Source organism: Emys orbicularis, chromosome 18 (assembly GCF_028017835.1).
Source record: "Emys orbicularis isolate rEmyOrb1 chromosome 18, rEmyOrb1.hap1, whole genome shotgun sequence".
In the NCBI taxonomy this organism is placed as follows: Eukaryota; Metazoa; Chordata; order Testudines; family Emydidae; genus Emys; species Emys orbicularis.
The window spans coordinates 20,584,639-20,612,313 of NC_088700.1; the positions used below are offsets into that span (position 1 = coordinate 20,584,639).

Sequence of the window (27,675 nt, forward strand, 5' to 3'; positions counted from 1 at the left end):
TGTTAAAAACCTCAGCTAGAAAAAATCCCTTGGAAATTCCCCCTTTGTATTTTTCAAGCCACACTTTCTCTGTGAGAATGCGAATACGATTAAATAAATACCAGGGCATTACTTTGCTCTTTCACCCTCGCCCTCTTTCTCCTCTCGCCTTTTCTGATGTACGAGTAATTTACAGTTTGAGTCTGACTCCATCAGGGCTCAGAAGAGCCTGGGCAATCATCCGGACAGCTGATTGTCCTTTGGAGCCTCTAAACTCTCTGCTACGTCTTCCAGTTCATCCAGCAGCTCGGAGAAAGAGGGCCTCTTGAATGCTTCCACCTGAAGGGGGGAGGAAGAACGAGAGGCTGAAGGGAATTTCCTACTGGGAGGGGACATGGGGAAAATAGGGCTGTGACTTCCCCAGGGGCTGCAAGCTAGGCTAGTGGGACATCAAAGCTGCAGACCTGACTGGGGTCTCGACCCTGCAAGTCCTCCCATGGTGCACGCAGCACAGCACAATGGCGCTGTGCTCCAGGGCGAGGGTGTGTGGAAGCAACTTGTGGGCACAAGTAAGGCTAGGCGCTAGGCCCAGCCCTGGACGCTGAGTGCTGGGAAGTCCCGAGACCCTCTGCTCCCTTATTCGCAAGGCAGCAGGGTCCAAAAGGAGTAAGGCATGAGGGTGTCTGAGATGTGGACATCACCACGACCCTCCCTCCCAGCTATGCTGTCCCCTCTTTGCCCCTAGTCAGGAGTAACTTCTTAGAGCTGTATTACGTTAACACAGGACCAAGCCCACCTGCTCATCCATTTTGCCTTGAACTTGTTTGCACGATGTGTCGCACCTGCTCTATGGAGGATCAAGCCCCTGGTTACAGCTGACCTTGGCACGGCATTTGCACAGGGGTCTAACAACGTCAAGGACATTGAGGCTTAAGACTCTCCTCTCTCCTGCACCTAGTGTTACTCCAGCGTGAGGGGAGACTCTGGCTCTCTCAGGGAAACTCAACCCCACAGTGCAGCCCTTTGCACCACTAACCCAGTGCAAAGGGACCATCAGGCATTGGAGCTGTAGAGCTGGCAGAGCCCTGGGACAGGGGATGTTCCCAGTCCGAGATCAGGAGAGGTCCTGCATGCTGGTAACGCCGTGCCCCTGCCATGGCAGCAGAAGTGCCAGTGAAGCTGCCCACGGCACTGCACTCACCGGGGCTGAGTGGCTGAACCAGGCCCTAGAGGCACCTGAGCGGGGGCCATGCAAGCTGCCTCTCCTCTGCACGGAGAAGAATCAGCCCAGTCGTGTTTCTAGGACTGGGCCTTGAAACTATTCATGCACAGAAGCCCAGATCCTCACAGATATTTAGGCACCTAATTCTCATTGAAATGGATGGGAGTTAGGTGCCTAGTACCTTTGAGGATCTGGATCAGAATCCAGCCCAAAATGTGCAGGGCCAGGGGATTTTAGGAGGAGGTTTTCAAAGCCACAAAGCAGGCAAGTGCCCAGTTCCCACTGCCTTCCAGTGGGAGTCGAGTGTCTAGCCACCCTTTGTGCCTTTGATAAGCTCCCCCTGAATCCCTCCTGCCACATCTTATCCTGAGCAGGCCTGGCCATGGCTGGCGTTTTGCATCGTCAAGGAGACAGTCCTTGACTTTGCCCTTTGAAGTGCTCTGCAGCGCGAGGCCTTGTATGACACAGCCCAGCTCTCTGCAAGCCGCTTGAATCACCACCATCCACGTCTCCTCGTGTCAGCCTTCGAGACGCAGGAGCTGAAGACACGCGAGTTGAAGCCAGCTACCCACTCTGATTCACCATTTTGATTCTCGAATAAACTAATGACACATCAGATACAGACTAACACGGCTACCCCCTGATACTTGAGCACGAGGATTGTTGCTGCCGCTTCTTTTAATTTGCTGCCTTTGAGTTCCAAAGTAATTAGCTGGAATAGTCACAGAACCCCTCTGCTGTCTGCCTGAGTGAGAAACTGCCTTTGTTTCTTCCTTTTTGAGAGTAACGTGGGGAGTTTTTGCCTCATTTCCAGCCTGCCCAGTAAGGCCTTGCAACAGAGCTGCTCCAGCCAGCAGAGAGAAATAGCAAAGATGCCTCAGTGACATTTTATTTTAAAAAAACGAAGTTAAAAGAAAATGAAAAAGCAAAAGATGCTGTGGTGTGACCGGTGGGTCCCGGAGAACAAACTTTTAAAGGCAGCAACGCAGGCAGAGGGCATGCTCTAGGTCAGGGGTCGGCAACCTTTCAGAAGTGGTGTGCCGAGTCTTCATTTATTCACTCTGATTTAAGGTTTCGGATGCCAGTCATACATTTTAATGTTTTTAGAAGGTCTCTTTGTCTAAGTCTAAAATATAGAACTAAACTATTGTTGTATGTAAAGTAAATAAGGTTTTTAAAATGTTGAAGAAGCTTCATTTAAAATTAAATTAAAATGCCGAGCCCCCCGGACCGGTGACCAGGACCCAGGCAGCGTGAGTGCCACTGAAAATCGGCTCGCGTGCCGCCTTCGGCACGTGTGCCATAGGTTGCCTACCCCTGCTCTAGGTCCTGTCCTGCATGCTCTAGGTCCTGTCTCTCCATCTGCATCCCTGCCATTCGTATATCAGACATCTGTGTACGCCAGCGGCCATCTAACCTTTTTTGCTGTGGGAATCAATTCACTGCACAGAGAAGGGGAGGGGATTTTTGGAGACACTCGTGGGAAAATCCGCCCCCTTTCCTCCATTACTGCCAGTGCAACTCCTGGAACCCTTTGTGGTGCAGCGGATAAGATTGGCAATGATACAAAATCGGCCCCTGTGTTGCCAGCTTCCCTCCAGTTTTCTCATTACTCTGCCGTTGTCACACACAGGCAAAGTGTCCTCCCCCCGCTGCCAGGTCCCTGAGTCACGCAAGTGGCAGAGGGCTGTGAGGAAAGTGTAGGGCTGTTCCCACTGGGGTTGAAGTGCAGTTCGAGTTCTCACACACAGCAAGTGAGATGGGAAAAGTGGGAGAGAGAGAAAGGAAACCGAGGGAGAAACCTACCCGACAGCAACTAGCGGCAAGGTCCAAAACCTGCTTGGGACATTCGCTGATCATTCCTTGGAAAGCTGCAACGTCCAGGCCGTAATCCTGGTGGAGCAGACAGACAACGAGATTCTGGGTCAATGGCAGGCGAAGGAGAGGGGATGGTCTGACTGGGTGGGGCGTGGGCTGTGGGAAAGCACTTTGCACCGAGGAACGGGATTGTGACACCTCAGAACAATTGCAGGGCTCAGGATATGGCGCTTTCCAGGTGGCTGGCCAGGGAGACGGAACCTGACGGATGTTTCACCCTCCCTCTAAAGGCACTTCCCAGTCCCTGAAGCTCGACCCCATCAGTGGACATGTGGACCTCAGCAAGAAGCAGGAGACATGGTATGGAAGAGTCGGGTCACAAACCAACCCCTATGCCCTTCCTTCATGCCTCTCAGGAAGGGATCTCAAAGCACTGATCCATGGATTACGATTCACAACCCCTCAATCATAGCCATTACACTAACAGTTAAGCACACAGACGTACCAAAGTAACAGGCACTTTAGAAAAACGATCGATTGATTGATAAGCAGCGGAGCCAGGAAAAGACTCAGGCCTGGTCTACACTAACCCCCCAATTCGAACTAAGGTACGCAACTTCAGCTACGTGAATAACGTAGCTGAAGTCGACGTACCTTAGTTCGAACTTACCGCGGTCCAGACGCGGCAGGCAGGCTCCCCCGTCGACTCCGCGTACTGCTCTCGCCGAGCAGGATTACCGGAGTCGACGGCGAGCACTTCTGGGTTCGATTTATCGCGTCCAGCCAAGACGCGATAAATCAAACCCGGAAGTTCGATTGCCTGCCACCGAACCAGCATGGTAAGTATAGACAAGCCCTCAGACTCCCAGTTGCTAGCCATGTGCGCTCACCCTTAGGCAACGCTGTTCCTCTAGCATAAATGATTTGAAATGGTTTCAGCAATTACAAGGAAACATGGTCCAGTGGTTAGGACACTAGATGAAGACTCTGGTGACCCAGGTTCAAACCTCTGCTCTGCCCCAAACTTCCTGTATCACTTGGGGCCAGATTTTTCACTTCCCTAGCCGGATAGGGGTTTTAAATGCTCTTTTAGGTGCCTAATTCCCAAGCAGGCACTTTGAAAATTCCACTAGGGGCCTATCTGCATCTTTAGACGCCTACATACCTTTAAAATCTGGCCCTTAAATCTCTGGGTGCCTTAGCTCCCTACCTGTAAATGGGGATGACAGCACTGCCCTATGGCACGGGGTGCAGGGGTGAGGACAAATACATTCAAGATTATGAGGTGCTTAGGTACCATGGTGATGGGGACCACCATGTCAGCACCTGAGCTGGAGATGAGTAAGTAGCAGCCAGTCAGTGGGCTCCATTCTGGGAGGCGATGAGCATTCGCGGTCAACGTGAGATCCAGGCTTTCAGCAGGAGCTCAGCGCTTCGCAGCATCTCAATGTTTCTGTGTCTGTAGCTTCATCCTTTGAAGCCCCACTTTCTGGAGCCTCTGACATAGAATTCTCTTCCTCTTGTGCACACAGATGGAGAGTTAGTCTCTCCCCAGTCTCAGGTTATTTTGAGTTCTTTCCTTCCTTCTTTCATTTCTAAGCAGACCGGCTTGGGAAAGGGCATTTCCACCCCAGGGGAAGTTCCAACATCGCCACATTGGTTTGGACAAAGCCGTTGAAACAGAAAAGAACTTTGTGGAACGGGTGAGCATTTTTGACTCGGCAACGTTGAAACGAACCAACGACGCTGCCGTTTTTAAATCAAAACAATATTTCGCCCTTTCCACACAAAACGCCACAACGTTCCAGTTCAAAACATTGATATGGAATCACTATTTGTGCTTTGAATTGACCGTTCGACTTAAAAGCTCAAACGTCAATTCAAAACGGAATGTCTGGAAGAGAGGTTTGAGGTGAAAACATAGGGGACCAAAATGGCGCTTCAGAAAAACTGATTACATTTGATCAAAGCTGATGATTTTCCCACTGAAAATGTAGGTGGCAACTCAACGACATGTAAAAAAAAAAAACCACCACAACAAACTGGTTATTTGCAAACTTTTAACCAGGTCGGTGTGTGTGTGTGTCTGTGTGTGTGTCTGTGTGTTTTGGGATGCAAACCAAGGCTCTGTAGAGCTAAGAACCCACAGGCACCCGATCTGTTAACTTCAGAGCATGCAGAACCCACCAGTCAGACCTGAGCTGGAGTAATAACTACCTGCGTCCTGGGAAGCACTTCCGGGTCAGCGGGGATTCGGCCCAGTATTTCACACAGGACTATGCCAAATGAGAACACATCCACCTGCAAGAGGGGGCAGAAACACAGAGTGAGGGGGGGCTCTGGTCCGTACAGAAGCAAAGGGTCAGAAAGAGGAGGGCAGACAGAGCGACCCTGCTTTGAGGTCACCCAAAAGCAAGGGCGTGTCAGACGTATGGGCAGGGAAACGTGTAACAAGAGAACAATCCCTTGCCTTTCATTCTCTGCCTGCATTCACCAAGCTGCTCTCTTCCTTTCAACATATAGTGCAGGGAACTGCAGGAGGTGGTGTCTTTCAGCTGAGACATAAAACAGAGGGACTCACTGCAAATGGCCAGACACCCAGTGACACCTCTTTCATAGATTCCAAGGCCTAAGGGATCCTTGTGATCATCTAGTCTGACCTCCTGCATAGCCAGGCCATAGAACTGCCCCAAAATAATTCCTAGAGCAGATCTTTAAGAAAAACACCCAAAACACTGCAAGAGGGAGGGGTGTTAACCCCAGTGTCCTCAGCTAATTCACATGTGGATAACTGCATATGGTATTCTTCTTCCCTTCCTGTCCCTAAAGCTTCGTTCAATGTTGCTGGCACCTTTATAGTGGCTGCTGCATTACCACCCCAGAGCTGGCTGCATTTCAGTGGAGGGCAGAGTGATCACAATAGTTACATAGACGTCTAGTTACCAAACAACCTGCTCAAGTGTTTTCTTTAACAGAGGCTTCACCATCTCTTTCTCCAAAGCAGGGAGAACACGTCCCGCAAGCAGCCATAACTTGACCGGGTCAGTCAAGCATCAGAACCTCTTGACTCCAAAGAAACTTTACTAGGCAAGCGTGCACGGCTCCCTAACTCATTGGAGAGCTGGAGAGAGCAGAGTTGGGATGAAAGAAGGGAGAGCAATGCCCATTATGGGAAGTGGAGCTTTCCTTTCCTCTCCCACCTATCCCAGGGAGACAGATTCTCCAGAACAGCTCCTGTGCCCTCCCGCTGAAGGGTCTGGCCAGAAACCTTACCATGCTGGGTGACACTCAGCCAGGCCTTGGACCCCATCTGGAAGAGAAGCTAACACTACTGATCGTGCGGGAGGCTCTGGAGAGCGAAAGGGGGACCTGACCTGGGCCTTGTGGACACACGAGGGGCAGGGAGGCAGAACTGTACCTTCCTGTCGTACGGCTCCCCCCGCAGCATCTCAGGGGCCATCCAGAAGGCGGAGCCCACCAGGGACAGCTTCCTCTCCGGGTTCTTCATGGGCAGCTCCACCACCTCTCTGGCCAGACCGAAATCCGTCACCAAGGCTTCCCGGCCCCGCTGGGTCACGCGAATGAGGCAGTTCTGAAACGAGCCCCCAGGGCTGCTAGTCTGAGAGTCCCATGCATAGAGCAGCTGAGCCTTTTTCTCCCCTTCCAGCCCCCCACCCCCACCAAACCCCTCTTGCAACGCATCCACCTCACGTACTTGACCAGCTTCCAGCTGAGCTGGGGAGGTACAGAGTGCCCATTAGCATCAACAGGAGCGGAGGGGACAGAATGTTTTCGGGATGCTCATGCGGGATGGAGACTTTCGAATGACCAGTCCCAGCCACAGCTTGCAGCAGCATGTACACAGCCCTGGACAGACCTGAACTGACCCTCACCACCCCCAGGGGGGCCGTGCTCGCCCAATGAAAAACTGCAGCAAGAGCGTTTAAGTGACTTGTCCAAGGCTGCACAGCGAGTCGATGGCAGAGCGAGGAATAGCTCGCAGGAGCTCCTGCCTCCCGCTTCCTGTTCAAACCACTAGCCCAGGCTGCCTCGCCTGTCAGAATGCTCTTTGTTCAGTGCTTACCCCTCCCAAAGAGGGCTCTGATCCCTCACAGCAGGGTATCTTCCTAAAACCAGTTCGGAGTTCCCTGGCAAGGGGCTGCAGAGACAGCAATACCATGGCCAGTAGGCCAGGCTCAGGTCCTGCTCTGCCATCCCTCTTTGCACACGGCTTTCATGTTTCTCTGTAGCTTAACCCAGCAGGAAAGGAGCCATTCTGCAGAACGTTTCCTGCTGCAGGAGAACAACACACGTGGGGGCATGTTCTCAAGGCCCATTTGTCTCACACCCATGAGCCGAGCCCCATCCAGAGCTGCTTGCCCGGTCTACTTGAGAGAGAGAGAGAGAGTGTGTGTGTGTGTGTGAGTGAGAGAGAGAGAGAGACTGACTGACCCCGTCTATCCGCCCAGGGGTGAGGGGAAACCGGCATGGTTTCCAAAGTTGTAAGAACCTTCCTTGCACTTCCATTCTTCCCCACCCCCCTCACATGGAGCCTTTTCAAAGCACAGATGATGCTGTGGGATGGAAAAGACGGGTAGAGGAGGAGATAGATGAAAGGGGCGGAGGAGAATTTATTCAGTGGAAAGAAGCACTTTCTCCAAATCTCTCCTCCCAGCCCACACAGGGAAAGAACCTCCTGCAGGAAGCGCCTGTGGAAGCCACAGGACCCTGTCAGCCCATGGGCCATGACCCCGATACTGCAACTGCAAATCCTCTGCAAACCCGCAAACAACGGCAGTGACGCGGGCCACCTTTCCCTGCTCCATCCAGACGCCAGAATCCAGTCCCATCAGAGTGAAGGCCCCGTTCCTGCAGTGAACTATGTGCTGAGGGCAAAGTCTCTACGCACCATTCTGGCCCCACTGAAGAACGCTTGTGTGCTACTGCTCCCCGTGTGCACCACAGGGACTAGCCAGAACAGGCTCGGGTTCACTGACGAAGTTCAGTGTGGGTAGCAATGCCTTCAGATAGACAGGCAGACTGGACAGTGGCGTTTCAAGAGACGATGGGCAGATACTGTAGTGACAGATCTGCTAGAGATGGACAGATCCTGCCTGAGCCCCCTGCTGATCTCAGCCCTTCAGCGTGGCCCAGCTGCTTCCCCTGTGCAGAGGCAGTGCTGAAAGGCTGGGGTCAGCAGGGGGCTCTGTCCAGCAGGGAGGCCAGAATTCAAGGGGTGCAGCCTTTCACTCCCCTCTGGGCCCCCACCCTTCAGCGCAGTCTTAGGACACAGAGGATGTTTCCAAGTTTACAAAACATTCTTTCCTCCATCTGTTTCGGGAGGAGTGGAAAGGGTATTTACATGTGTCTGTTTCCAATAGGCGAGTGATTGAAAGGCATCGCCTTTATTCCTCTCTAGCAGGTTCTCATGCAATTACCACAAGCCCTTTCACCTGCCATCTCCTGGATCCCAGCCCCCGTGTCCCACCTCTGGTTTTAAAAGAAAATAAACAGAAGGAAACCACCGCATTAAACTTGGTTCATTTCAGCACTCTTACTTTTCTCGACTTGTTGCTTTTTTTCCTGTCCTCCCATCCCCCGATGTTAATCCTGATAGTTACCCAGAAAACTGTGAAGTTAATTTTTTCCACCAATATGCCCCCATTTTTTAATGTTTGTAACAAACATCAGCAAATTCCTGGGAAATTTTAAACAAAATAAAACTTGGAAACGAAGGGCCTTAATTATAGCTCACCAGTCCGAGGGGCGCACATCAATCTCTCAGGAAACCGGTGCCTAGAATTTGCTGCTTCTACAAGAAGCGGAAGGGCTCATTTTTAGCAGTGACCCTGGAAACGTGAGTGGTTTGGGCTGAGATTTTCAAGGCCACCTAAGGGAGATGCATGCACAAATCCCTTAAATTTTTATGAGAATTAGGCATCTAAAATCGAAGCCTGGTTCAGTATTTGTAAATAGAGGAGATGGTCTAAAATCAGCTCCCCCCACAACTAAACTTTGTGAGGGGTTTGATATAATAGGACCTAGTTTGGGTTTTTCAAACTGCACAGTGCGCATACACATACGTACACACACACACACCCCTCGTCTGATGGCAAAGTCCTATAGAATTGGACAGAAAACAAGAACATTTCTATAGGATTTTTGGGACCATGCTGCACAATTGAACAGAGAAATAAACCTCTGCTACAGAACGGTTCATGCAACCTCTAAAAAGCAGATCATTTTCTACTAAACCCTATGCCAGTAGACTTTGGAAAGTAATTCCTACAGAATCCTATTCAATTTCTATGGAAACCTATTGGCTTCATCTCTGTCAAATTCCATAGGACTTTGCCCTATGGGTCTGGTCAGAGTAAGGCAGGTTTGGAAAAAGCAAACAGCTGCTTCAGATGGCTGGATGTCACTAACAAGTGGATTTCATGCCTGCCTCCCCTCCCCACCTTCCCAGATCTAGGCTGTCAGCATTGCAGGGAAACAGAAATTCATATCAGAGCCAAACAACTGCAGGGAGACCCAGATGATGTGCAGTGACATTCTGAAATGTGCACTGACTTTCTGAGCAAGACCAGGGTGGCTCTGATTTTGTAGTGAGTTAATGCAACATGCAGATAAATTTACGGGAAAATACATTTCAATGAATTTTATAGGATATCAGCAAGGAAAGCCACAGGCAGAGTGAACCTGTTTGCCACGCTGCTCCCCACTGGAGTTTGTGTTTTGATGGCTGGTGATTAAGCTGGGCAAACAGCTGTGGGGACAATGAAGCCAAGCTAGCATCCTGTATTGATATTCCTTGGGCTTGTAATGCGTGGCTGGCTTCATCACAGCCAAACTCCATCAATATTTCAAGGCTCCACCGAGACGCTCAGGGAACATCAATGGAGGAGTCACGACACAGTAGCAGCAAACAGATCACTACGTGCCTAGCTTCAATTGCAAAGGATCATAGGAACTGCTGCAGTAAAAGCTCAGTGGACTCTGGTCAGATCCGGGTTTGAGGTCAGACACTCAGCTGGAGTAAATCTGTGTTGCTCCCTACTGTAAATCAGAGTCGCTCCGCTGAAGTCAATGGGAGATCTGATCACGGCCTTGGTGGCACTGCTGTGTTTCCAGGGCCGGTGCAAGGAAGTTTTGCGCCCTAGGTGAAACTTCCACCTTGCGCCCTCTTCTCCCCCAGCCCTGCGGCAGCTCCCCGCCCCCCCCCTCCAAGGCACCCCCCCCCCATGGCAGCTCCCCCCCTGCCCTGAGGCGCCCCCCCAGCGGCAGTTCCCCCCCACCCCCCGGGAGCCGTGCGGCAACTCCCCACCCCAGCTCACCTGTGCTCCGCCTCCTCCCCGAGCACGCCGCCCCTGCTCTAATTCTCCTCCCCTCCCAGGCTTGCGGCGCCAAACAGCTGATTGGCGCTGCAAGCCTGGGAGGCGGGAGAAGTGGAGTGGTGACCGCGTGGCAGCCCAGCCCAGGAATGCTATAAAAAAAAAATTGGGGGCACCGCTTTTTGGCGCCCCCAAATCTTGGCACCCTAGGCAACCGCCTAGTTTGCCTAAATGGTAGCACCGGCCCTGTGTGTTTCTATAAAGCTGCCATCCTCCCTCCCCTCCTCTAACCTTTTTCTTTCTGAGGCCCCCATAACACGAGCGGACTCACCCCTGCGGCGCCTCCTGCTGGTCTCTCAGGGAATTAGCTCGACCCAGCCTCTGGAGCACCCTCTGCAGGGCGGTGATCTGCCTTGCTCTCTACTTCTGGGCCCCGTGTCCCTCCCAGGAGCCCGGTGCCCCTTGCTCGGGGTGCTGCACCCTGGCAGTACCCACACGCTAGGTCTCCCCTCCCAGGGGAACCCCCACCCACTATCCCTACCTCACCTCAGAATAAGGCCACTGCCAGTCACTAACTAGCCCCCGCTCCCTGGAGCACACTGCAGTATAGGCCACTCATCACAGGTAAGGTTGGGTTTGGACCTGCTGCCTTGGACTAGCCCTGGGCTGCCCTCTGCAACCCCCAGTACCCCTTGGCCTATTACCAGGCCTCAGCCTGGGGCTATCCAGGCTGGAGCTCCCCAGCTCCTCAGCCTTTCCCCAGCCCTGCTTCACCCAGGTACCCTGTCTAGTTCCCTGCAGCCAGGCCCTTCTCTCTCTGAAGGCAGAGAGAGACTCTGAGCTGCCTAGCTCCCAGCCTCTTATATAGGGCCAGCTGGGGCCTGATTGGGGCATGGCCCAGCTGTGGCTACTTCCCCAATCAGCCCAGTGGCTTTTCCCTTTGCCCCAGCCAGGGCTGTTTTAAACCCCTCAGGCAGGAGCGGGGTAGCCACCCCGCTACACCCCCGCTAACATGCTATAAAAACTCCACAGCCCACCTGTGCCACAACAGCTGTTTTTCTGCATATAAAAGCCAGGGCCGGCATTAGGGGGTAGCAAGCAGGGCAACTGCCTGGGCCCCCACGCCACAGAGGACCCCACAAAGCTACGCTGCTCAGGCTTCACCTTCAGGCCTGTGTGGCGGGGCTCGGGGCAGCTGGGCTCTGGCTTTTTGCCCTGAGCCCCTGTGAGTCTAACGCCAGCCCTGTTTGGCAGACCCCCTGAAACCTGCTCACCACCCCCAGGGGGCCTTGGATCCTGGTTGAGAACTGCTGCTCTAAGGGAACTTGGGCTGACAGGCGGAGCGGACGAGTTTGATACCAGAGACGGCTCATCCCCAGGTTCACAATTTTGTAAGTGCACCTGCAGAGGTGAGAGAGGTTGGCTTGACAGCCCTGGAGAATGGAGCCCTCTATGAGAGGCACTGTGATCCAGTAACTACAGCCCTGGACTGGAACTCGGTAGACCTGGATTCTATTCCTGGCTCTGCCATTGGCCAGCTGGGTGTCCTTGGGCCAATCATGTCATCGCCCCATGCCTCAGTTTTCCCACCTGTAAAATGGGGATGACACTGACCCTCTTTTGTAAAGCACTTGGAGATCTGTGGGTGAAAAGCACTAGATATTATTATTATTACTGACGCACAGGCAGCACCCAGCACTTGCCAAAGCGTCTGATAACGCTGGGAGCTGATGCCTTCTCTCAAGCCTTCTGCCGGGGGATCTCAAAGCACTTTGCACCCATTAGCCAATGCAGCCAGAGACCCTCCTGCCCCTGAATCCACTGAGCATCACGATTCCCATTCTAGAGATGGGGAAAGGAACAGAGGAGAAGTGACTCATCCAGAGCTGCGGAGTGGGGAACAGACCCCAGGTCTGCTGAATCCCACTGCTGTGCTTAACCCTGACCCACAAGGGCCATCTCTAGGGCCCAGCAGGGAATTCAGCCTGTAGGTCTCTCAGTCTCTGCTCAGCCTCCCAACAAGAGGACCATTAGAGCCAAAGTCATCCTAAGCAAAGCTCGACTGTCGTCAATGGATTTATCCCAGGGTGGATTTGGCCCTAGCTGGGGGAATCTTCCCGCAGATCAATCTGCCAAGGTTAGAGCCACACTGCCCATATAATGCAATGGAGAAACAGGCTCCTCGAGCATCACAATCACCCCACGGATCCGCAGGCAGAAACCATTTCTAATGAGAAGTGTGGATGATGAGCAGAAAAACAACAAAGGACAGCACAGCCCAGAACTGCTCTCTACGCTCAGTACTGCAGGGCCAGCACAACGCTGAGATATTCTGTTCCACCAGTTCCTGACACCAGAGTCTCGGTTAGTGTGGTGATGGCTGTAATGCGATGCCCCTGTGGAGGTCATCAGCATAGGGCAAAATCAAACCTGGGACCTCTGGAACTGAAAGCACGAGCGTCTACTGCATTGGTCCCCAAACTTTTCAGGGTTGTGCCCCCCCTTGCCCCTGTCTGCACCCCTCCCCAGCTGGGGACTTGGCTCCCGGGGCAGGGATGCAGACAGAGGTAAGGAGGTTGCAGCTGGGTGTGGGGCTGGGACCAAGGCCAGAGCCGGGAGCTGAGCCATGGCCAGGGGCCAAGACTGGGGGTAGGAGTGGAGCTGCAGCCGGGCCGCGATGGGGGCCAGCAGCCAGACCCACGGTTGGGTGCGACTCCACTCCTGGACCTGGCCTCGGCCCCAGGCCGGGAATGGAGCTTCTGCCACTGGCCAAGGCTGGGGTCAGGAGTGGTGCCAGAAGCAGGCCGTGGTGGAGGCTGGCAGGTACGGAGCCATGGCCGAGGCTAGGGACAGGGACAGGCCGGGAGCGGGTGGCACTGCCCCCCACCCCCCGTGGGTGCTGTCCCGGGCCCCACTGCGCCCCCTGGAATGCTCCTCTGCACCCCCCCAGGGGGTAAGCCCCACAGTTTGGGGACCTCTGCTGTACTGCCTGAGCTAAGAGCTCGCTCCATGAGCCAAGGCTGTAGCAGGCTCCTCAACCTCTATGTTGTCAGTCACTAGAGGGGGAGAGATCATCAGGCCGTGTACGGGTGGGTCACTGGGATGGGATGTACAAACCCCACACTAGGCAACAAGGGAGTGAGGGATTATATTGGTCTCAGCCAGCCCCACCCCGCCACACCTGCAGCAAATGCTCCATCTGCTGGAGGAATTAAAAGGCCGGGAATTAGCTCGTTTGGGTGGCAGAGCCAGAGGTGAGCAGACCGGCAGCCCATAGCTCCAGCAGAGCAGAGGGAAGCGTAAGACTCTAACACAGCTGCCTAAAGGGGCCCTCCAAGAGGGAAGGGGGGACCCACCCCAGAGACAACTAGAGAGGGAAGTACCCTGTGACATTAGACAGCGGTAACCCCCTCTTAACCTAGTGTGGTTTGGGTTTCCCCACCAGGGGAAAACCTTGGACTAAGCTGACCCTGGGGGGGCGGGGGGGTGTGGACAGTAGGAAGAGGCCCAGGGAGGATAGCCTTAAGCAGCCCTGGTTGCCAAACTTCTGGTAGCCCAAAGGGCCCTGGGTCAGAGCCCGGTGGAGTGGGAGGCGCTGGGCACATCCCCACAACCCCCTTGGCAGCCAGGAGTTGCAGCTGTGACCGCTAGGCTATGCTCCCCAAGTGGGAACCGTTACAGCTACACATATAAAGCAGAAAGAGTTCAGGTGGCAGGGCAAAATAACTCAATGCACCTTGTCCCTCCCTGTTATCGATGGCTCGCTGCTCTTTTCCCTTGTGGAGCTCGTGGTTAGAGACAGAACCCTGGGTTTGATTCGCAAGTTGGACAGGGGACATCTCGCAGCCACGGCGGGAGAAGAAATGTGGAATCCCAGCACGTCCATTTTTACCCGAGTTGCTTTTCTGACCGTAACTGTGCTTTGAGGAGTCTATTTTTAGCTCTTCCAGCGTCTCCTGCCTGGTACATAACTAATGTGCCATAATGACAGGCTATGTCGAGGAAGCTTTCACAACTCACCCTTGGTGGAGAGGATCAGCACCTGGCCAAGACACCATATAAGTCCCACCATATAAGTCCCTGTGGGCTCAAGTGGGACTTATGTGGTGCCTTGGCCGTGTAAGTGGTACACAGGCCTAGCCCTTTGCCCGGGGATGGTGAATGTCAACCTCTGAGCACAGCCTACCTTGGAGTTGAGATCCCGGTGGTAGATGTTCTTGGAGTGCAAGTAGATCATCCCCCTTGTGATGTCTGAAGCCAAGTCCACCTTCTCCTTCCAGCTGAGGGTGATCTCCTTGCTGGCCAGGAGCTCTTCCAGGCACCCACCGTTAACATACTGCAAAAACGAGACAAAACAGGGAGCCAATGGAGGCCACGCTCTGCTGGAATGGAGGTTCTGCAAATACGCCTCTGCAAACGCTCCGGTTCATCTCTGTTTGGGAATTGCTTGATCTCATCAGCCCCTCTCTCGTGATGCTGGTGAGTACTGCAGCAGCGCCCAGTGGCCCCAAGCAAGATCAGGGCAGCAATGTGCTGGGTGCTGTACAAACACTCCCATTAAAAGAGAATAATTGATTGCGGCGGTATCCGAGAGTTTTCCACCACAAGGACTATTGCAGTTTAAGCAAATCATTACTGTGCAGTACAAGATTGCAACAGCACACCGGGAAAGTACTAGCGTGCAGCACCGGATTAACCCCGGGAGCCCCAGCACTCCACACCCACTCAAGGGCCTCTCAGTTTGCAGTGCCATGGGGAACAGCAAGGCTACACACGTGCTGGGCAGGAGCCCTTTTGCCTTTGTAATTTAAACCTGAGTGAGTGAATTTCTGCATGGGGCTCGGCGCTCTGACGAAAGTCAGGCTGGTGCGTGGGTGCGGTCATGCAACATTCCCCCTCCAACCTCTGCTGATGCAGCTGGATCATGAGCTACAGCACCCATGGGCCTTTCCCAAACAGCCTGTCCATAGTGTCGGAGGTCAGTGCTGTCAAATGCTGCAGTGTTTCTACTGCTTTCAGGTACTTGCTCTACTTGGCCACCTCTCGCTCTTATTCCCCTCCTTCCTCATCTAGCAACAGCCTCCTCTCTGCCCCTCAATATTATCTTGACAGTGTTGGTACAAGAGGCTTCTTCTCTGCAGATCCTCCCTGAATCTCTCTGCTCACTCTTCAGCCCACTCCAAACAGCTCTGGTTTCCCCCCTTTCAGTGTCATTTGTGTGAGTCTAGTCTGAGACGCTGTTTTCTCTGTAAGACACTGTTCAGAGTATAGGCCTGATCCTGCCCTCTTTAGTCAGACAAGACACCCATTGCTGTAAATGTGAAGTCTGCCCGAGAACGCCGTGCAGGATTGGGCCCTATAACTGTGTTATGGAAAACGTACTGTCTGCATTTATAGTGCAATTCCGCTCTGTCTCCTTCCCTGCAGTGAAAATGCCTTACGCAATCTGTGAGCAACACCACCCATGTGCCAGGGCAGAACCCAGGGTCTCTGGATCTGAAAGCGTGAGTTCCACCTGCCAGAACTAAAGACCAGCTCTGTTAGCTCAGTGGCAATAGGAGACTCGTGAACATCTACATGTGATCCAGCCACTAGAGAGAGGAACAGCGATAGTGTGGGTTACCTGTTCTTTACAGGTATCCTCTGGAAAGCGAGACTGCAAGAGTTCATCCCCTATGACCCTGACTGCCCTCACAATTTAAAGCAACAAGCCTTTACCTCCAGAATTGGGTACAGCTTCTCATCCTTCACGCAGATCCCCAGGTACCTACAAGGCAGGACAAAAACTCAGGTTTAGGTTTCTTCCCATAGCACAAAAACTACTGGAAAGATGAAGCCAAAGATTCAAACTCTGACTCTTGACTTAAAAACCCAGGCCTGGCACATCTACCGGCGCCCTCTTCCCTAGCCACTGCCTCTCCTGTGGCGCCACCCACCTGACAATGTTCGGGTGGGAGAGCTTCTGCAGCAAGCTAATCTCGCGCACTATCACCTCCTGGTCCACGTCGTTCTTGTAGATTTTCACCACCATCACTTTGCAGGTCGCACTCTGAGTCACCTGGAGCAACGTGAAAAACGACAGTGAGATGCGTTTTATCCCAGTAACGTACGCCAGCCCCCACAAGGAAAGGAAATCCTTCCCAAGATCACACAAGGCCTGGTGCCACGCTTGCCTTACACCTTGTGCAACATGAGGGCTAAAATGCTACCACATAGATTCATACCCGCTTTGCACAGGTGTAAGTTACTGCACAAGGCGCAGGGCCGTCAAGTATCAGGCCCAAGCTCAGGAGCACCCAGGCCCAGCAGACCCAAACGGGACTACTCCTGCACGTGAAGTTAAGCATGTGCTCACGAGCTTTGCTTGGTCAGGGCCTACATCACAATGCACCACCGAGTCACTGAACGAACCGTGGAATCTGGGCTTCCCTCTCCCCGCCACTCTCAGATACATGTTAGCAGGTGGTTCAAGGCAAGGCTACTCTCCCATGCACCTCCTCAGTAAATAGCTAGAGAAATTGGTTTCCCGGGCTTCCCGCCAGCAGCCATTTCTCAAATTCAGACACAAAAACAGAACATTAACTTCCCCTTAAAAACGTAACAAACGTAAATAAGGCATTTTTAGCAGGGATCTCTACTGCCCCCGGTGGTAGAAACAGGGCTTGACTGTGATGGGCAGCTGGACACTGACAGACCCTGTGGTTCTCTGCAGCTCTGTAGGTCCCAGATTGATAACAGAGACTGTGCTGCCTAGTGTCACTACAAGGGGGTCTACCTAAAAAGGGAGGGATAGCTCAGTGGTTTGAGCATTGGCCTGCTAAACCCAGGGTTGTGAGTTCAATCCTTGAGGGGGCCATTTAGGGAACTGGGGTAAAAATCTGTCTGGGGATTGGTCCTGCTTTGAGCAGGGGGTTGGACTAGATGACCTCCTGAGGTCCCTTCCAACCCTGACATACTATAATTTCTATGAACTCCTGGGCCAGCCCCACAAGTCATAGAACAAACTGATTAAATGCTGATTTGTCAAAACTGAAACCATTCATTCCACACATTTCCCAACTGGAAAAAAATTGCAGGAAAAAAAAGTTTCAAAATCATCCAAATGTTTAGTTTTGACATTTTTTAAACAAAAGACCCTGATTTTCCAGTTCAAAATGACTTTTCATTTTAACATCTAAGCTCATTTTGATTTTTTTTTTAAAGGTTTAAAAAAGAAAAAAGGTCAAAATTGAAACAAAACATTTCTAAAGTGTTGAAACAAAATGTTTCAGGTGAACCAAAACAAACCAAAAACCCAAACAAACCAGTGTTTTGATTTGCAAATATTTTCCAGCTTGGAACCTTTCATCAGGATTCAAGACAAGAAAAATTTAGAACTCTCAAAAATATTTGCAGGATGGGAAAACTATTTCTTGCCCAACTCCACCTCTGGCCAACTGTCCCTTTCATGTTTTATTTTTGACCAAGGTAATTGTTAGGTGGAGGAAATCAGCTGGTACAGCCTTGATCAGTCTCTTGACATTACGGCTGGGGCTATCAGGGTGAACCCAGGCACGCTGTTTAACTTTCTGCCCTTTTTGTCATTTGTTCAAAGGACAAAACCGTTTAAACACAGAATGAGCTGGCACCATGACACCACTCAATGCCCCAAAACGTCATGTGTGATGCGGCTACCTGCACGAGCTACCTTACAGATAAGGTTACCACCCCACACAGCAGGTGGGCTGAACAAAGAGACTCACGTCACTCCAGTTTGGATTGAGAGCGAGCGAGAGGAATGCTAATTATAACTAGGGCTGCAAGATACAATAAGCCTTGGGGCAATGTTAACTCAGGTCCTGCTCCCTGCCGAGAATAATGCAATCAAATACCCATGACAGGAATAACCCGGCCTGTGTTTAAACGGATTGCAAAGCCATTTTGGATCGGGCATTACCCAACCATGGGATTTACTAATCTATAACCAAACTTTACAGTGTGCATTATTATTACATACACCGTCATTACAGGAGATGGATAGAGATGCACTGTAAGAACCTAGGACCATGAGGGTTCTGGGCTGCCAACACTTCCACATCACCACTGGAAGCTTAGGCTGGGTTTCTGCTAGAGGACACCGTGAAGCTAAGCACTGCAGGAAGTACCGCACAGCAGGGCCCTCACAGCCCACTGAGTGGCTCATGCTGGTATAGAAACCAGGAGCCATCTTGGGGAGCTGTCTGAGCAATGACGCAGACCATCTGCTTGCTTCCACTCCTGATCATACTTTGCCGCAGACCCTAAACTCTGGCTCCTGACCCCAGCTTGACCCCGACTCTGCTACTTGTCTGTAACCTTACCTGGTACCTGACCCTGACTTCCTGGTATCCTAACCCAGCTCGGCCCCGACCCCACTACTCATCTCCTTACTGCACTTGGTAACTGACCAGTTCACACAGACCGCCCTGACGTACTCCGAGTGAATGACATTTTACGCCACAGGCTGTGGGCTTCCTGAAATCTGTGGCTGTGCAAAAGGCAGAGAGAGCATTTAAGATGTCCACAGCTGTGTGACACCTTCTCGGGGCACCCAGGAGTGCGGGTGACCTTGCCACCCGAGTGAGAGAGTCCATCTTGTGGCAGCTGGGCGTCGGCTCCTGGACAACATCCGCCTCCCAGGAGTCCAGCCCTCTCCTCAGGACTCTGCCAGCCCTCACTTGCTTTGCAGGTGCACCGCAGTCACATCCCCCTGCAGTATCCAGCCCCTGTCACGGGACACCCACAGTAATCACCGGATAAGCTGTCCCCAAAGAGACGTACAACAGGAGGAAGGCTGCAAGTCAGGATCAGGTCCTTTATAACAATGCAGGGCTGTGAGCTATTTACCGTGAAAACAAATATAAGTTTGTTAACAAAGAACAGAGATCCACTGATTCCAGTGAGTGTGGAATAAGAATAATGGAAAAGGCAACGGTTACACGTAAAACACAAAGATAACCCACTTCCCCAAGCCTAGAACGTCATTCTAGCAAGCTAGTCTTATCTAAAGCCATTTCTCAACTAAAACCTCTTCTGCAGACCTTGCTGGGTTACAGTCACACCGGGATCCAGATTTTCATGAGTCCCCTACGCCCTTCAAGGTCGGTAAATCGATAACAAAGGGGGTTCTTTTTCCTTCTTCTTATAGTCCAGTAAACCTTTGAAATGAATCCTTTTGAAGTGTACCCCCAGTAGGGTGACCAGACAGCAAATGTGAAAAATCGGGACAGAGGGTGGGGGGTAATAGGAGCCTATATAAGAAAAAGACCCAAAAATTGGGACTGTCCCTATAAAATCGGGACATCTGGTCACCCTACCCCCCCAGGCAGGACTCTTCTCTCCGGGTTGCTGGCTCTCTGGTGTGCTGGCACCAGGCTGCCTTCACATCACCATGTTAGTTTGTTTTTCCCGTTTTGTTTCCAAATGTAACTCCCATTGTATTCGGTTCACAAGGCTTCATTTACATGGAGACGGATATAGCCGCACAGACATGCTTCTGTCTGGCAGAAGCCCTGTTTGTCCCCTCGGTCTCATTGACTTCAAAGCATAATATCAGTAGATATAGATAATTCCTCATATAGGGTTAACACATGTATTTTATGATGATATTAAGGACCAGGGCGTTACTGGCTTTCACTTGATACCTCACAAGACACTTTCTGGATAAACACTATGAAAGGGGAGTGTTGAGTGTAATTAGTTTGTCAGGTCTGACTGGAGTTGCTGACAGCACAGCGAACCCGTTGCCAGCTGGCACTGAGGGGTTCTTAGACTCACAAGCTGCAAGTTCTAAAAAGCTTTAAGAAGAGCTACCATATCGTTCTGGGGAGGTTTATTAGCTTAGTAGAGTGCAGAGAAACGGCAGCTGAACAGAAACGTGCGGACCCATTATGCAAATTCCACCCTTATTTTCTGTGCAAAATCAACAACGGTGCCAATTATCTTCCATGCCTGTGCAGCACTTCTGGAGACATGCCACGGGAACACCTCACCCGGGCTTCTGAGCAGCCCCATCCTCCTCCCGGCCCACCTCTGTCCTAAATAGCCGCGTTGTGGTGGCCAAGCTGTTGAAGTCCTCTAGACACACATTACACCACTTCAATCGGATGCAGGATTGCAGAGCAGCCTTTCAAAACTGCTGGCACAGAGTGAGTCACCAGGGATTGGGTTTCTCGCTAACATCCTTTATTATATAGAAAGGTTTTGCTGTCAGGGCTGCAACGTAGTGCTTAATAAGCTGGTACCATTTCCACTGTCATTCATTTAATTCCTTTCCTCCTCCCCCTCTCTCCACCTCCAAAGCTGGGTCGGTGCTGGCAACATAACGAAGGGAAAGGAGAGCTTGGCACTGCCCACCTCACTTCGGTCACAGCTGGCTCTTTACCAGGCTGCTTTATTGCTCAATAACATGACTCCTCTTCCCCTTTCCTTCTGTCTGCTTATCCTGTTACACACGTTATTAGTTTATGCTGAAGGGTAGGAGCTATTGAGGTGGAAATACAGGAGATAACGACTAGCATGAGACCACCAGACCTGCTTTAGATGGAGACCTAGCCCTGAATTTGAACCCAGATCCCTGAGACTGAGAAGACCGGGACATCAATAATCCTTTGCCTTTCTATGGGCCAGATCCCAAAGGACATGGGGAGTTGCCCTAACCAGCTTCCAGGGATTCCCCTGATATAAGGGGGATCCCCAAGTGGTGTACAGTCAGCACAGTCAGATCTGTGCCATCTGCTCTCCACCACCTGGCGGAGGGGACATTCCTAGGTGGCTTGAGGGCGTGGCTGGAGCACACAGCGCGCCCCAATCCCTCCCAGCAGAGCAGTCCCTAGCCAGCATATCTTAGAGCAGCCCTGTGGCTGTTAATTTATGCTGGGGTCCAGTTCTGCCCTGGGACAGCCTGAGGATCAGAGGGATGGAAAGGTATCTCCAGGGCTTTCCCACCACTGAACACGAGCTGAAAAGTGATAAAGGGGCTTGAACTGGGCCTAAATCAGGGGACAGAGATGAAGTTTAAACTCTGCTCATCAAAAAGGAGGGGCATGACAGGGAGTTGTGAGGCTCACTTAAATTAAGGTCCGTCAACAAAAGGAGCTGTAGAAGTTCAAAGTCTTATCTCCAATTGTATCTAAAACCTGGACCAGCAAAAATCCATCCATGGCTTTGCCTTTAACTAGCGTCATCATCATGGAATTTTAAAGTACTAGATAACTATTCAAGAATCAAGGCTCATGAACACCCTGAGCCTGAATACCATGTCACAAATGGTGAAACTGAGGCACTCAGAGGGAAAGGGACCTGTTCCATGGTCACAGAGCGAGTCAAGGACAGAGCCGGGCACTGAACCCAGATCTCTCGAGTGCTGAAATCCAAGTAGAGTCTTCCTCTCTAGCCACCTTGCGTGGTAGCCGTGTTAGTCTGTATCAGTAAAAACAACGAGGAGTCCTTGTGGCACCTTAGAGACTAACAAATTTATTTGGGCATAAACTTTCATGGGCTAAAACCCACTTCATCGGATGCATGGAGTGGAAAAAAAACAGTAGGCAGGTATATATGCACAGTATATGAAAAGATGGGAGTTGCCTTACCAAGTGGGGGGGGTCAGTGCTAACGAGCCACTTCAATTAAGGTTGAAGTGGGCTATTCTCAACAGTAGAATACCAAGGGAGGAAAAATCACTTTTGTACTGGTAATGAGGCCAATGTAAACAGGGTGGCCCCTTTCAAACAGTTGACAAGAAGGTGTGAGTAACAGTAGGGGGAAATTAGTTTTTGTAATGACCCATCCACTCCCAGTCTTTATTCGGGCCTAATTTGATGGTGTCCAGTTTGCAAATTAATTCCAGTTCTGCAGTTTCTCGTTGGAGTCTGTTTTTGAAGTTTTTTTGTTGAAGAATTGCCACTTTTAAGTCTGTTAGTGAGTGTCCAGGGAGATTGAAGTGCTCTCCAACTGGTTTTTGAATGTTATAATTCTTGACCTCTGATTTGTGTCCATTTATTCTTTTGCGTAGAGACTGTCCAGTTTGGCCAATGTACATGGCAGAGGGGCATTGCTGGCACATGATGGCATATATCACATTGGTAGACGTGCATGTGAATGAGCCCCTGATGGTGTGGCTGATGTGGTTAGGTCCTATGATGGTGTCCCCTGAATAGATATGTGGACAGAGTTGGCAACGGGCTTTGTAGCAGGGATAGGTTCCTGGGTTAGTGTTTGTGTTGTGTGGTGTATAGTTGCTGGTGAGTATTTGCTTCAGGTTGGGGGGCTGTCTGTACATGAGGACTTACACAGTTGCCTGCTTGTGTGAGATGAGAGATAAATGACAGCAGCACAGACACTACAGGCAACATTTCAGTGCCTAGATCAGAAATGTGGGGGATTTTATGTTGAGAGGTTGCATTAATGTGCGTAAAGCTCTCTGGAGGAGAGCAACTACCGGTAAAGAACTTCAAAGCGTCATCTTCAACGGTACTTAAAACCAGGAGCAGCAAACATGCCACAGTTACAGGATACAGGGTCCAAAGGAGACTACCAGACCTACAAGGAAGATGGGGAATTGGGAATGTAAACAATCCGCATGCTTAGTAACCGTAACACTTGAGTCTCCAATCAAATGTCAAGTCCCAGTGTAGGACAATAGCCAAGCCCCGTCCTTCTCTGCATTCCACCTCTCTGAACCAAGCATCTCATTCAACCTTGATTTTCTTATATATTTGCTTAACAAAAGTTATTTTATCTTCATTCAAACTGTGTCTCTCCAACCTGCCTACTGCTGGAATCCCATTCAGCAGCGGGACAGACTGGAAATGTCACGCACAATAGAAACAGCAACTGTTACTACGGCAATTTGCTAAAGAAAGGCAGAAGAGAAAGAGAAGAGGCAGTAGGCACTCAGTGGAGGTGGGGATGAGTGATTACTCAACCAAGGCTCTTGTGAGAAGTGGGGAGGGGCATTGCACAGGCTTGAAAAGAGCTACTCTACCATTCGGGCTAGAGATACCCTTTAAAACAGTCTCTCTCTCTCTCGCTCTCCTCCCTCCCTCTCCCTCTCAACCAGAAATCCACCAAAACTTTATACAGACACGGTGCCCAGATACCACAGTGATGGATGTAAGATAAGTTAGCACCTTGAAAAGTCAACACACAGTTATACTTCCAATTAACTGCTAAATTTTCTATACTTTGAGGGGCAGATCCCCCGCTGGTGTAGACCAGCATGCCACCGTTCGCTTCAACAAAGCAACACGGACGGACGCCAGCTGAGGATCTGGCCCAACGTGTCTATATAGGTCAACCCACTGATCTGGTGGTAGCATCTTGCGCTTGCATGGAGAAGACCAGAGGTTACTGTCTTGTTCCCAGGGCTAGCCATTCTATAGCGTCCCAAGGAACAGAGTCACACCAAAATGGCTCTGACCAAACTGCTGGACCCATGAGCGATTTGTTTCCGTCCAATGTACGTGTCACATCCCCATTAACAAGACTACTGTGAGCTGCAGAGTTCTGGAAGGCTACTGCAAAATAAAGTAGTAGAGAAGCAAATTTGGCTGGAAGGTGGCACTGCGAAAGAAGCAGAGGAAAGGAAACGGCAGCCTCTCCTGGAGTTGAAGGTCTGAGCCGCATTCCCCTAAAGAAACTACCCCCCCCCCCGGGGGCAGTGGATATGGAGACCAAGTAGGCAAGGGGGAGTGGGACATCCACCCCCAAACTAAGCATTATTTACATATGATCCACTGTCACGTGCATGCCACACCCCCTGCACGAGATGCTCCAAGCACTCTGTCATGGGAGAAGGTGGACAGGTGATATATGGAGAGCAGCACCCAGGAATTTGCACAGAGAGGGGTTTCAACAGCCTCCCACTTCAGCTGTGACTGATGCAGCAAGTGAATCAGAAGCTCCTACATGCAGAACACAGCGGTAACCCGCTGGTACGATGCTACGCGTCATCCGCTGGTATGTTGCCAGGTGTCACCCGCTTGTACCTCACGAGGCATCAAAGACCAGCCTGCCATGATCTATGGGATTCCTGCCCATCCCAATCTGACTGCTCCATACGACCCACCGGCCCATAACACCAGGCCAGCTAGTCTAACGCACTGTGACGATGCCTCAAGAGACAAGCGCGTGGGCTGGAGCTTCCAGAGGAAGTGGGAGGCTGCTACTTTGGGAAGTGTGTGGGATTTAATTTTAGATTCTTTTTCCCTATGCACTTCGGTTTTGTTTTCAACACCAAAGCTGTACACAGTGTAAATATCTTCAAGCCTTGTACCGGCCAGGACAGGGTCACAATCCTTATCTCCTCTATGGCTCCCCTTTTATCTGAGGATCTCAGACCGCCTGGCAGCCACTGACAAACTAGGCTCCTCCAAGGGGAATCTGAGAAAGAGGCAGCAGGTCGCCCACGGTCACTCAGTGACATGGGCGCTGACTCTGTGGGTGCTCTGGGGCTGGAGCACCCATGGAAAAAAAACAGCAGGTGCTCAGCACCCACCAGCCCAGCTGTTCGGGCAGCAGCCGCTGCTGATCAGCTGTTCGGGCGGCTGGGGGAGGAGCTTGGGGGAGGGTGGAGAGCAGCAGGCGGGGCCTCGCGGGAGGGGTTCGAACAGGCTGGGAAGAGGTGGGGCGAGACCTCAGGGAGGGGCAGATTGGGCAGGGCAAGGGAGGGGGCAGAGCACTCCTGGGGAAAAAAGAAAACTCAGGGCCTGAGTTGGGGCCAGTTGGAGAGAGACAGTCTGGGGCACAGTCAGGGACAGAACTCCTGGCCTCCAGTTCCATGCTTCAGGCACAAGACCGTCTTCCCCCTCATCATAAACCAAAGCGACCCCCTCAGAGCTTCTATGAAGGGGGAAAATGGGGTCAATGTGGGGGGAGGTTCCTCTCCTCCCCAACTTCAAGCAGTCTCACAGGGTGAGGTCGGAAGAAGAAAGTCTGGCAAGTAAGATGGCGGAGCAGAGTCCTGCCAAGAAAGACGCTAGGAGGAGGAGTTCTCCGCATGGACACATTTATCCCACACCCTGCATGCTGAGAGCTGCTCCATGTCCCAGGGCAGCTCCTCTCATGTTATGTCAGGCCACCCCTGTTGCTTTACCTTGTACACCTTGGAGAAGAAGCCGCTGCCTATCAGCTCAGCATTGAAGTTTTCCCAGAACTCCAGCTTCCTGACGGCCGTCCGGAGTTTCTGCCAGCGGTCAACATGGTAGTAGGTGTCGGAGGACTCTCCGTAGTACTGCATCGGGCTGGAGGGCTCCGGGGAGATCAGTCCCGTCTCGCACATCATGGGGACGGCTGCTAAAACAAATCACATTGCACCATGGACGCTGGAGCGAGACAAATTCAGACTGCAAATAAAGCGTCAATTTCTAACAGTGAGAGTAATGAACCACCGGAACAATTTACCAAGGGGCCTGGTGGATTCTTTAATCGCTGACAATTTTTAAATCAAGATTGGATGGTTTTCTAAAAGATCTGCCCTTGGCATGATTTTAGGGATGTTCTGTGGCCTGCGTTATGCAAGTGGCCAGACTAAGATGGTCACAATGGTCCCTTCTGGCCTTGAGCTAGGGGGACAACAGCTGTGGCTAGTACAGGTAAGACAAGAAGCTACGATGGATTCAAGCATCACATCCTTTTAGGCTCTCTCCTGAAATGGCTTTTCTCCTCTCAAGTCTTTGCACTTGAGGTGGGAGAGGGGGGAGGGGACTTCCTGTTGTTGTTATTAAAGCCTCATCAGTTCCTGGCGCTGGCTTTTCCTGGAGGAAAGCTAATTGCTCCGGCCCGGCACTTGGACGGCAGGTGGCAGGAAGATTGCCGCTGGGAGCAGCCTGGGGAGAGCTCAGCAAGTCGGCATCATGCCGACACGCAAAGTGCAAAGCCTGAAGTCTCCCCACACTGGGACTCCATGACCATTCCCCACCCAGCCTGGGAAATTACAAGGCTCTTCCCTCTCCTGCAATATACAGATCCAAGCAGCAGGCAGGAGCCGAGCCGGCTCAGGCGAGGGGAAAGGGGAACAGCCTGCCTGATGGAATAGTAACCATCTGCTCTACTGTAGCGCCTTGGAGCTGGGCATCTCCAAGCACTCTCCAAAAGGTGATTAGTGCCTGGGAGCGGTGAGTGCCCTGGACAGAAGGGTCTGTACAACCAAAACCTCCAGGCGATGCAGGAGGGGTAAGCCCAGTGCACTAACTGCCAGTGGATCAGGCTCATCCTGCCCTGCATGAACCACACTCTCCAGGACTGTCCAGCTCTATGCAAAGCACGGCAGCCTCGGGGAAACAGCCCCGGAGCAATGAACTGACTGACCCAGAATCACACAGTAAGTCAGCGGTAGAGCTGGGTACGTAACCCAGGAGTTCCGACTCCCAAACTGCTGCTCTAGCCAGCCGGCCACCCAAAACTCTCGCACCCAGTGGGCTTTCAATGCCTTCTCGGTGCTACTGTGAGCTTTGGGGTCACGTGTTGCTATGCAAGCAATCCAGCAGGGGATTCCCCTGTTCCCCTCCCGGCCTAGTCAGACTTTGTCCTGCTCTTTGGGTGCACTGGGCACAATAGCTTAAGGGACAACCGACCTCCCGGGAGGTGGCTCTTTTACGGGAAAAGGCTTCCCTTTCAGAGCCGCTCCGCTCAGCTTTTTCCCACGTACCATCTCTCCCCGGGCTGACTTAGTTCATCAATCACCCCTTTGTATGCAGGAGGATTCCAGCAGCATCCTCAGGGGGCTGGAAAGGGCCCTCCGCATTATTCTGCAGACTGGGGCGGATTTTTTCCCTTTTGATATAAATGGGGCCGTTTGTCCTCGGATTACTGCCGACATGTAGGGTGGAGGGAAATGGCCTTTTAAAATGCCAAGATTGATTTGAAGGCCTCCTAGGAACCTGGGAGTGCTTGGAGCAGCGTCTGCAGGAAGATCGGGCGATGGAGCAAAGCCCGAGGCCGAGGGGGGGGGGCAGGGGGAGAACACATCATTGTATCCCGATAAAAGTTTGTAGCAAACAAAGTTGTGCTATTGTGTGAGCAGATTCAAGGGCTCTGTGCCTTCCACTGTACCCTTGGTGCTCCCAGCACGTAGAATTCATTCCATCTGGAATTCATTTCTGTCCCGGGAGCAACAGGGCCAGACACATGAGCAGGAAAACAAGTTGATTTGGGGCCGGATTCTTAGTGGGCGTAATTCACCACCATGCCAGTGAGCTCCAGGGAGTCATGTCGATTTGCACCAGCTGAGGATCTCGCCCCCTTTAGGAACTTAAAATAATAACTTAGAAGACGTCGTTGTCGTGTCACACTTGCTCCACCAGT

The 27,675-nt window shown here is 51.8% G+C and overlaps 1 protein-coding gene across 1 annotated transcript; it reads right to left on the reverse strand.

The window, feature by feature from the left end:
- Positions 1 to 216: 216 nt before the first annotated feature.
- On the reverse strand, positions 217 to 27,326 carry LOC135891440 (dual specificity testis-specific protein kinase 1-like). The gene is made up of 9 exons (XM_065418995.1): positions 27,311 to 27,326; positions 25,466 to 25,662; positions 16,290 to 16,411; positions 16,072 to 16,120; positions 14,540 to 14,689; positions 6,438 to 6,611; positions 5,237 to 5,320; positions 3,008 to 3,094; positions 217 to 318 (listed from the first exon to the last, which is right to left on the reverse strand). Exons 2-9 carry the CDS (start codon positions 25,652 to 25,654, stop codon positions 217 to 219), a joined length of 957 nt encoding a protein of 318 aa, XP_065275067.1. The 5' UTR covers positions 25,655 to 25,662; positions 27,311 to 27,326.
- Between the last annotated feature and the right edge of the window lie 349 nt (positions 27,327 to 27,675).